Source organism: Mytilus edulis, chromosome 8 (assembly GCF_963676685.1).
Source record: "Mytilus edulis chromosome 8, xbMytEdul2.2, whole genome shotgun sequence".
NCBI classification, from domain to species: Eukaryota; Metazoa; Mollusca; class Bivalvia; order Mytilida; family Mytilidae; genus Mytilus; species Mytilus edulis.
Window position 1 is genome coordinate 61,040,105 of NC_092351.1, and position 12,074 is coordinate 61,052,178.

The 12,074-nt window shown below is 32.5% G+C and overlaps 1 protein-coding gene across 1 annotated transcript; it reads right to left on the reverse strand.

Annotated features, from left to right (window-relative positions):
- Nucleotides 1–812: 812 nt before the first annotated feature.
- On the reverse strand, nt 813–9,412 carry LOC139484259 (uncharacterized). The gene is made up of 10 exons (XM_071267995.1): nt 8,833–9,412; nt 8,175–8,296; nt 7,488–7,579; nt 7,066–7,106; nt 6,319–6,480; nt 4,871–4,987; nt 4,004–4,062; nt 2,147–2,819; nt 1,517–1,577; nt 813–1,342 (listed from the first exon to the last, which is right to left on the reverse strand). The coding sequence occupies exons 1-10, from the start codon at nt 9,289–9,291 to the stop codon at nt 1,041–1,043; spliced, it is 2,088 nt and encodes a 695-aa protein (XP_071124096.1). The 5' UTR covers nt 9,292–9,412; the 3' UTR covers nt 813–1,040.
- Between the last annotated feature and the right edge of the window lie 2,662 nt (nt 9,413–12,074).

Here is a 12,074-nt window from a genome sequence, read left to right on the forward strand (position 1 = left end):
GAAATGTACGACAACGAGATCATGTCTATAAACATTTGTAAAATAAACACTCCATAATGGTCAACCCAAAAAAAATCGTAAATGATGCATTTATATATATCGCAGACATCAAGATTAAAATAATCTTCCCCGTAAAGAATAAACATGTTCTAATCTGTGCATGGTACCTGTTTAACTAAACCAACTATGGAGTCCCTTAGCAAAAAAGACGGCCATTTGTCATAAAAAATATATAGAACTGATTCCATTTCTAAAAGGGAAAATCCATTGTTTTCCCTTTTTACCTTTGTAAACCAATTTTAGATTAATTTAAATCATTAAATGCCTTTTTAATGCTTTATTTCTAACTTAAGTATTAGATTTTTCATATTGGCTCAAGAATTTTAACAAATTTTACAATATCTTGTAAATTTATTATGAAATGTTTCCTCCAATATACTATATACTAGTCCATAGACAATTTCTAACAATTCACATAGCATAAAATTTGCTATCTGGTCGTTAGTCCAAAACTGGAGAAGTGACTTTTAATTGTTGTAAAAACACAACCTCAATAAAAACTTGATAAATACCAAATGTTTAATCCACAAATGTTTTGAATAGATATTTTGGTCTTTCGACCAAAAATAATGTTTTCAAACGATATTGTATTATTCTGGTCTATAGACCAAATATTCATGTCTTTTCTTATTCATAAAGAAAAACCAATCAAACAATTAAACCAATCTATAGTATGTTTGATACTCATAAACTGGTCTTTAAACCAAAAAAAAAAAAGAAAAAGGAAAGAAGAAGAAAATGATTCGGTAGAATTTTTAGTATTTATTATCAAAGACAAAAGATCAATATCAACGAATGAGGCCAGATAATAAAAAAACACAAAACAAATATGACAAAAAGAAACATCTACGATTCACTGTCAATGTCATTCTAATAGCTTTATGTCTCTCACATGTTATTGATAAGTAACTACTAAGATATTTAGGAGAATAAAACAACTTTTATTAATGAAATATTTCAAATGTGTTCGAAACTTGTAATTACAACTGACAACTGTCTAAATAATATATAAGTTGGTTTGAAATAGAAGGATAAATATGTGATGTAACAATTCTTTCCCAAAGACTTAGAAATATTTTGAGGTAAAATATCAACACTAAATGCAAATATTCGTCTATCAAAAAATACATGAACAATGATTCTAAAAGAAAATATATCGCTAAGTATAATCTATGTTTTTGATAATAACTTTTAGTTTCACAAAAATAAATGTATGAAGAGTAAATTTTTCTGGTAATTTCTTTCACATTCTTTTTCCTTTTCTTTCCTTGGCATGTTTTCTCTGAAATAGAAGAAACGATATATTTACATAATTTTGCTTAATGCATATTCATCTTTTTTTCTTCAGCTTTAAAGGAAGATATCAATATGAGGTTCAAAATGGTGATACTTTCGTGACTATTCACGAAAAAAAAATCAATTCAAATGAAAGAACAAAATATAAATCACATAATACCTTCTGATTCTTTTCTATTTCCTTTTGGTGTCCTTTTTTGTTGTTTTGGCTGTACTTGCACCTGAAATGTAAGAAATCATATACATTGTAGTTTGTATGAACAAATCACGTTTCTTAATAACATCGAATGCAGATTTTTAAATAATTAATATTTCAGTTAACATATAACAGAAGACGATGGCGAAAAACAATTGTCACATTTAGTAGCGTGATCGACTTCTTAACATTGCAATGATTTCCACAGAAACAAGTATTAAAATGTGTAGTGGGTCGCTCTAAAGTTGGAGCGATAGGACTGGTTTTTTTTTTTACTTTGCTCCATGTTGAAGGTTCACTGTCACTTTCGAATGAAAAACGTAGAGCGCTGTTCCTTTGATTTAAAACATTTCGTGACGTATAGTAATTTTGTGTCCTATATTGATAAACTATGTCTTATCTTTTAGTTTAATGAACTCTGGAAAGCATAATATACGGACAAACTTATCACACAGACTTAAAGCATTATTTATATTGTGATGATATACCTTTTATACTTTTTTATTTCAATACAATGAAACTGGAGATTAAATTTATTAATATATTAAATGAGAAATATGAAAACTTATATAGATAAGAACTAGACCGACTTACAAAACATTCCTCTCGCTCATTTTCCAATAATCTCCTTAGTTCTGCTGGAATGTCTTGATCAACGGATGGTCCTTGTCTTTTCAATTGCTGTTTGGGTAACAAAGGTAAAATCCATTTTGCCTTTGATAGAACTTTTGTCCTTCTGTATGGCAAACTGTCTCTATTTTTTTCTAGATGTCCAAGAAATCCTCCCCACCACTTTTGCTCTGTATGTTCTATTTGATCGGTGAAAAGACATTGCCACTGTGGTATTCTAGATTTGATCTTATTTATATCTATCTTCTCGAACAGAGGATTGATAACTTTTGGTATTCCCTTTGGTAAATTAGGTTTTCCGGAAATGAGTTGAATAATGCCATGTTCAGTTTTCCATTCGCTGTCTTGGAAAGCTTTGTACTGCATTTTCACATTATTTGTTGCTAAATCCCGTATAAACTTATAATGCAAAGGTTTCGTATGCTTACGAATGTCGTTAAGGCTTGATGTTATCCATGAACGAATGTCATAAATAGCCTCTATATCCTTAACGTTCGGAAGCATCTCCTTCAGACGAGGCATTGTTTCAGCATCATTTCTACGAAGAGTTTCAGCTATTCGACTAAAAGCGGCATCCACATCTTCGTGTGTATGTCCTACTGGTAAAAATGATAAATGCACCTGAAAAGAAAATTTCCTATTTGTAACAGTATAATAATAGGTGATTTAAATACGCTAACATGTAATGCTAGACTGAACTTACATTATAAGTGTGTAAAATGCCAAATTGATTCATAGTATGTCTTGTATTATAAGAGTTGACAATACCCTTCGTATTGAAAGGCAGGAAACTTCAAAATGTATATGAATAAAGAGCACGTGATATGCCCGTATTATTTTCAAAGAATGAAGTTCTAGTACTTCTAAATATCATGTTATAAATCTATAAAAAAAATAACCTTCAAGGGATGTTATACTGATAGATATAAACCAGCCTACAAGGTTTCATGAAATCATTTTGAGTTTTTGTCCGAAAACTGACTAATCCCCCCCTCCTTTTATGACTAAAATTCCACAACTCGGAACGATAATTGCCATAATATGCAACATCGATAGTATACTTCAATAAACACTTCACCAAAATATCATGAAAAATGTTCTACGCATTTGACAGTTATTATACGAAAACACTCGAAAAAGCCCCTTTTAAATGGATAAAATTCCTATAACTTGAACACTTTTAAAATCTATAATTTATAAAAATAGAAAGAAACTCAGGTAGACAGATCTATATAAGGGAGCTACCATTTGATTTTAATGGGGGGGGGGGGGAGGGGGGGGGGGGCTAGGATGAAATTTGAAAACAATATGCAGGACAGTTTTGAGTAAAAAAATGAGACACTTGAAAAAAAAGTCAGGTCGACTATTTAGGTTAATAAAAGTCAGGATAAACTAAAAAAAAAAAGGCAGGACCAAACAGAGTGAAAAATAAAAAGGCAGGACAGAGATTACAGCTTAAAAAAAAATGCAGGACAACATTTTTCATCCTAAATAGTAATTTCTATTCAATATTATAAGTGTCACTGGGAAAACAATTTCTAACTAAAATCGTAGAAGTATTTTACTTCCATGCTAAAACCTTATATTACAGGCATCATAACTTACATGATCAACCAAAAGTCCCACAAAAAATTCCCAAAAAGGGGTCTTGTAAATGGATGTTTTACAGAGAGGCGTAGCAATAGCATGTATAAACTGTAATCAATGATACATGTGTGCAATTTCAGAGGTAATTATATTGATAGGCAATAATTAATGTGTCAATTGATCATATATTTTCATTGTCTGGTAAGATACAATGTATACAATGTATGTATATACTGTGCACTGTTCTTTTTATCTACTTGAGATGAATGACCCCATGTGGTTAGCATCTTTATCTGTGGAATTATTGTTGACACAAGATAATTAATCCTTATTAAGATGTCACAGATTATATGTTAGAGAAGAATTATATACAAATCATTAAATTAATATAGTATATAACAAGAGGCTACGTTTTTCAAGTCCAGTCTTACATTATAGTCCCTCCTCGTGAAAAAGAAGGGGGAAGACGGCCCTGATCCCGAAGTCCCGGGCTTAAAAACATGAAATCCCTAGGTCCCGAATTTAAAAAAAAAAAAAAGACCCGACATCCCGAACTTCGGAAAGAGAATTCCCGGATCCCCAAAGCGTAAATCCCGAGCTTAAAAACACCCCGAAAAAGGTCCTGCCGCCCCTCAAAGAACCATTAAATTTCGAATAAAGCAAATCATTGTATTTATTTCTCGCGTAATGATAACACATAAGAATTCAGTGCTGATGAATTTTAATGCACTATATTTTCAAGAATTTTAGGGAGCACAGGCCCTTATAATCATCCAATACCCATACCCCCCACGGTTGGATCTGCCTATGCAAATATGCTTAATACTTCCCACAGTTTTAACCCTTAAACCTAACCGTTTTAAATCTAGAAATAACCACACTTTTTAAATCTAGCAATAGATAATTTCTAAGTGAAGAGGAAGTCCCAAATAAATTTGCCGAGGGGAGGAAAGAGGAACATATTATTTTATGCGTAAAACTATTTTCACCTTTAAGGGTGCACACGCCCATATGTATATACATGTACCTTCACAACCACCTGGTAACTGTTCTTTTAAATGAAGTAACAAGAATCGCAATGATATGTAAATTGCAACTTACCTCATTGAAAATACGTTGGTGAACAAGGAGTTCACAAAAACCCAATACATATCGATTTTTATTTTCCCGCCAACAATTATCTGCTTGCAAGTACAAAATAGGCGGTAACTTGTTACCCTACAAGGACAATAATCATAAAATTACTTCAGTATCGTATCTTACCATGTTTTACCTTATGGACATAGTTTTATAATAAACTTCTTATAATTACTCGTAGTAATCCGTAAATAGCTCCCTAATAATTCATTTCAACTGTCAAAATTGTCGCAAAAAATGACAAAATCGTAAGGGTTTGTAAATGTGTGTGATGCTTAAGGACTCGTTAGATAAATCCGTGGATGTGAAGCGGTGCAGGATACCAGGGATTGTTCATAGATTAACTCGAACCATATACAAAGTCAACTGGGATCAGCCTATTCAGACAAAGAGAGTTTCTACTTTATAAATGATTAAACGAGATTCTATGAAGAAGGCAATTGGGACCGTTAATGAAAATGCAGTGAGATTATAAAATGATAATCATAAAGAAATAAAAAAAAAGAATTCAATTTATGGAAAAATCAAGTTTGTTTAAAGAATTAATGAAGATTGTATTCAAAATATTGAATCGCCATCATGATGGAGTAGAATTACGGATTTACATAAAACTTTTTGGGGGCACATTAACCCGTTTTCAAAGGCAACAAGTTACAATAGCTATTTTTATGCCCCACCTACGATAGTAGAGGGGCATAATGTTTTCTGGTCTGTGGGTCCGTAAGTCCGTCCGTACGTCTGTTCGTTTGTTCGTGTACTTTGGGCACATTCTTGTTAAATATAACAGGGATTACGTTAAATATAACAATAAACCATTCTAAAAGCACAAAACTCTGTCATTCAAATTATATGGCTAATCGGGCGAACTTATTTGTTTTGGGTGTATAGATTAATTAGTTTCAACAAATTAAAAAGATATGTAGAAATGTGGACCACAGTAAAACTCGGGGACCAATTCACTACTTAATTGATATGGGTCTGTTATCTTATCCTTTACATATACTTTCGATTCAAAAAATATATTACTTTTCATATATTGCCTAGGATAAATTCAACTTTTTATTCTTATGATTTTGTGTGATGTCTTCATAGGAGTTCAAATCTAAGAATCAGAGATTCCTTGTGTCATGTTGACGTACGGCGAGACTGTTTGCTGTGAAAAAATACAGGGCGTGTCATATAACAAGTAATTGGAACTCTTTTCATCTTATTTCCGATTGTTTTCCAATATATTCTTCAAGCTGGAAATGTGACCAATTCAAGCTGAACGCCCTATCACTTGTATACAACCAAGGATGTTGGCATTCGAGGAATAAACCAGTATAGGGAGTGCTCATCACCACCCTTACCCCACCCGAAGTCATACATGTATTGACTGATCATACGTTTAAATTGTGAAGTGTTTTACTTACCATAAGTTTTGAAATCTGGTGAAGAATTAGCATAAGGATATTCATGGTCAGATTAGAGTCGTGCGCATATTGGTTCCAGTCGAGAAAGGTGAAAAATTTGTTTTGTCCATGAGCTAAAACTCCGGTGACATGTGTCGTTAGTTGGTCAACTTTATTCACAGCCTGCAATAAAACGTGTCAATAAGACAACCACATATATGGACCAAAGTAAAAGATATATAAATTCGTTTTAAATTAAATATTTTACTATCCTAAAGAAATATAATAAAACAATGATTTACAAGGCATACTATAAAGAGGAAGTCTGTAACAAACTGACAATATCAAACGATGTTTACGGAACAAGTTACTGCCATATTCCTGCATTTTTGTAGCTTGGTACATGAATTTTAATGAGAAAAAAAAATGTACACGTATGAATGTATGGATATGTCATTTAATTTACAGTTGTGGCGTCAATTCGCGAATAATTCCTCTCAAATTGCCGTCTAAAAACTTGCAATGAGATAAAAGCTAAAGTATGTTAAATTAATTGTACATAAAAAAATCGCTCTAAATGGATAGATTGATTTATTGTTTGTTGCTCAACCTGTATTGCTCTTTAAAAGAAAACGTATGGTAAAAGATACAAAATAAAATCTGCATAATTCCAAAGTTCCACATCAAACTCTATAATCGAAAGAAAAACTATGATGTTCGTATATTTCCGAAGAGGGAATTTTCTGTTATATAAAATACCTAACTTACCTTTGCCATTCGACCAACAAAATGAGGAAGATTCGTTTTTGCTACAATGAAAACAAAACTTAAAGTTCATTATATTTCAGTCATCAAAGTTTGTTTTAATAGAATAACATCACACTTCCCATTTGAAATTAAAAAAATGCGAAAAAATAATTCCTTATTCGGTTCATTAGTTTAAATAAAATAGAAAAGATTTTAACTTCAATGTTTTTTTCTGTTCCTTCCAGATCTTATTGGTTTTGCCTTTAAAGTAATCAGATGCTCAAAGGCAATTAGAAATTGGCAAACTGAGTCAATAGTATATCGACTTATATAAAACTGACGCAATGTTAACTGACTTTTACAAAAATGACCGACCATTTATCTTACGGTCGACCCATTTTTCTCTAAAAAGTCCAAATATTTATCCGTAGATCATAACTTACACTGATCCATTCCATCTATAATTAAGCTTAGATATTGTGATGGGGATGTCTTTGCAGCATTTTTCTTTGTGTAATAGTACTTTCTTTCCAACCTGCAAAAATAGATATTAAACATATTAAAATATTAGTTTGCTGTTCCGCTTGTGTCTAGCAAGCAAAGTCCACAAATACAACCCGATAAATTGATTGTCAGATTTTTATTTTATTTGTATTGTTAAATATCAGCTGCTTGATACAATATGGAGCGTTTTGAATTCGTTCGCTGCGCTCACTCGACAAAAAACTTCATATCGTGACCTGCAGCTTACAATAAATATGCAGACACCGTCACTGTTACACACAAACCTACACAACAGAACACTATCGATAAATGTTATTGGCTGTAGCTATAGTTAATTTATATTCTTCTATGTGTAGTCTAAAGTGCCGCATGTGTAGCAGGATCTGCTTACCCTTCCGGAGCACATGAGATCACCCCTAGTTTTTGGTGGGGTTCGTGTTGTTTATTCTTTAGTTTTCTATGTTGTGTCATGTGTACTATTGTTTTTCTGTTTGTCTTTTTCATTTTTAGCCATGGTGTTGTCAGTTTGTTTTGGATTTACGAGTTTGACTGTCCCTTTGGTGTCTTTCTTCCCTTTTTTATAACTTAAGTTGGATTTCATATTTATTAATTGCATATTTACATACATCTGTCTGCTATTGTGTTCTCTTCGTTCAGCTCGCAATTTTTCTCTCATCACTGGATCATGCGTGGTCTCTATCTGTCGTTCCAAACTTGTACATACTGTGCATTTCGAAAAGGAATTGGTCTGAAAGTGTAAATACAATTACATACACATAGCATATACTGACAAATGTTTGAGCTACATTCCAAATACTAATTTGTAACTATTTTAGTTGCAGTCTCACATCTACATATACGTAAGAAGTCTAAATTTATAAGTTAAATCCACAGTAAACGTTTTGCAAATAATCAAATCAGTGGCGGATCCAAAAAAATTATAAGTGGGGACCCACTGACTGCCCAAGAAGGGGCCAGCTCTGGTCATGATTCAGTGATTCCCTATATAACCAACCAAAGTTTCCAAGAAAAGGGGGCCGCCTAAATTCGCCTCTGCATATACAATTATTATAGTGAAATTGGTTAATATTAAACTGTCCAAAATATGTCCTGGTTTACAGCATCACCTTTGTTTCGTAATGTACTTAATATAATGGAATAATATTATTAGTACCATTTTTATAACGCAAAGGAACGTACGCGTTTCAGACCTTATTTTTATTTTAATATATAAGTTTTAACTTGATTTTTTAAAGATATGGCCTAACTTGATTTAATTTATACCTTTTTGACTTTAAGATTGGGTAAATATTTTTTCCACATTCCGTAGAAGGCTGATGGCATTAAAAATTCTTCTGATCTTTCCTTCATATCTTCTTTATATCTTAAATAAATCATGCACTGTCGTGTCCGATAAGGTAGTAATAGTGTATTACAGTCGGGCATCCTGTCAACGTAATATGTAGCGTATTCCTCCAGCCAATTTATAGCTTGGAGTGATTTTATGCTGGCACAGTAGTGTCTCTCCGATACAGAAAAACGTGCTCCTCCTATGAACTTTTTTCGATTAGAGTAATAGAAATTTTTGTGAATTCCAAGCATTCTCATCAATGCCTTTGGACAAACTACATGTCCGTTCTGTATACGGAAGTATGGTGTATACTCCATATTAGTTTCAGAGAACTTTTTTAATAACCACTGGTTGCGACCATTTATTGTCTTTGACCAGAATTCTAATCGCATGTTTTTAACCTCCACGAAAGAGAATTTCTTCGTACAAACTTTACTACAACAGCGTCTACATGACTTTAAATCCTTCTGAATACTTGCTACTTTTGTATGACGAGCAAGGAGACGACTTCTCTCTGGATCTACAAAAATGTGATATGATAGTTTTGTTAATAAACTAAAACACTAATTTTTTTTATTTTTATTTTTTCTCTTTGCTTTTTTTCCCGCTTTTCTTATAGCTATACGATAATTGGATCATTAAATGTAATCAATTAATCTTATGTACATGTATTTGAACATGCAATTGACCGTACTAAGTGTTTCAACCACATGTGATTTAATCAACTGACAAAAGAAAAGATTAACGAACAACATTTAACATATGAATTGATAAAGAACAATTGACCTTCACAAAATATCTGTATGAATCTTTAGGACCATCAATCAACGTTAGCAATAATGGGCACTCATTGAAACATGATTCTCAAATCATGTCAGATTTTAATAGCTAGGCTGCTCTTCTTTTAAAACACGAAAACAATACGCAATAAATTAAATGCGTTAGGTGCATTTTTCTAGATTAACACCCAACAAGAACTCACAAAGCCCTGATGTATAAAAACGATACAGTTGAATAGCTATTTTATAAAAAATCACTAAAAAATAATAGCCAAAGTCCTTCAAACGCCAACTTTGCCGAAGGTAGTTTTAAACGTTTCTAATTACGGTAGTAAACACTAAATTTTGTTAAGGAAATTCACAACCATTTAATGTACCGGTACTGAAACAAGTGTGTTATCTTTTGACGAGCAAAGGCAGGTCGTATTTCTCTTTATATTACTTTCCAACTTATCGATAGAGAGTTGTCTCATTGACACTCATACCACATCAAGTTCCTTTATCTATTATGATAACAAACAAAAAAAAACACTTACGTGATTGCGATTCAAGCAATGGTTTTGTTTCTTCTTGGGGAAATGTAGCTCTAACATCATGATACATTTCTGCCATACCAATTGATGCATCTGAATACACTGAAACATTTTCATTTATATTGCTTGCTGAGCGAGAACTAGCAAGATATGACATTCCTTCAAAACCAGAAGATAGTGACAGTATTTCGGTTGATGCTAGATGAAGTGTTTCCGTATCTTCTTCGTTGAATTCATAAGGCGACGAAGGGCAAATATTGCTTCTCAGTTTTGTGCTAATTTCTGAACCCATATAACAAGAACTTTCATGTTCACTGCTGGAAATTCCGAAAGCTGGTTCTAACTCGATTAAAGTTGCAGTTACGGAATAATCAAACAGTCCAAAGTCATAATTATCATCTGATATGTCTCCGACCTTACTGATCACTGGTATTTTTCTGGGTGTACTGGTCATTAAAGCTTTGTTTGGCGATTTTAATGTTGTGTCATAATTTACTGCATCCTCTTCAAATGACTCTAATGTTTTTGTTTCTAGAATTAACGACAGGCTGGATTCAGCAGTCTTGCTTAAGTCTTCAAAACAATATGAATCAGACTGTCCAAGATTATGTATAACAGAATGTCCAAGATTATACGAATCCCCTAAATTATGTGGCTCCGACAATGAATCTCCTAAATTTACCCCGTGATTTTCGGTATAATTTAAACACACTACTGAGTTTTCCGCTGATTCTAAAAAATGAGAACCACCAAGATTACTTGAATTTACAAATGTATATTCATCAGTAGCGCTCGATGCATCAGCGAAAACAGTCACATCATTCAAAATTGATTCAACAGGTAGGATAATTTCCGGCACCTGAATGGAGAATGTCAATATCCGTCTCTGAAATAAACAATCGATTATTATGAGCATAAACTGTTAAAAGTGACAATGGATATTTGTAGTCGTATTTTATTCGCTGAACTCCGGCAGTTTTTGTTGTGTTACTGTGTTCATGTTACCCACGATCTCTTTTTACTCGTATATATATTCATACGGTAAAAAATCAGAAAGCTGATGAATATATAAAAAAGAAGATGTGGTATGATTGCCAATGAGACAACTATCCACAAAAGACCAAAATGACACAAATATTAACAACTATAGGTCACCGTTCGGCCTTCAACAATGATCAAAGCTCATACCGCATACTCAGCTATAAAAGGCCCCGATAAGACAATTTAAAACAATTCAAACGAGAATACTAACGGCATTATTTATGTAAAAATGATGAAGCCTTGAAACGTATGAATATTGAAAAGACTAAGGGATAATATATAGACCCTTCTACAACGAAATTTGTTTGACATGCACACGTATAAAAATTGCGGTTTTTATCCAACGCAATCATAGGTTTGAACGTAGTTTTCAATTTAGACTCGTATATATATATATATACAACTCGTCTAAACATCAACCCATATATATATATACTGCATACATATAGTGTAAACGTTTTGAAACTGTATTGCTTGACATTTTTTTACTATTGATAGTTTTGAATTCTTTACGTTTTACTTTTACGTAAGTGCGTGTAGTAAAAAAAGGGAGGGGTTGTTCCTCGACGCAACAATGTATCAATCAAAATTGATCTTCTTCAATATTTAAAATAATATAAGCTATGAGAAAAATCAGATGGATTTAAATTAATTTTTGTTGTTATCTTCACCCAAAAAAAAAATCCATCAAATTTGGGATCAGCATATATTTTTAAGGAAAAAAAAATCACAATTCCCTCCCCTTTGAAGTTTAATGGTCGTTCTCTAATTTTGGTGCTATTTTCACATTTCTTGATCGGTGTGAGAAAAATATTTCTCTAA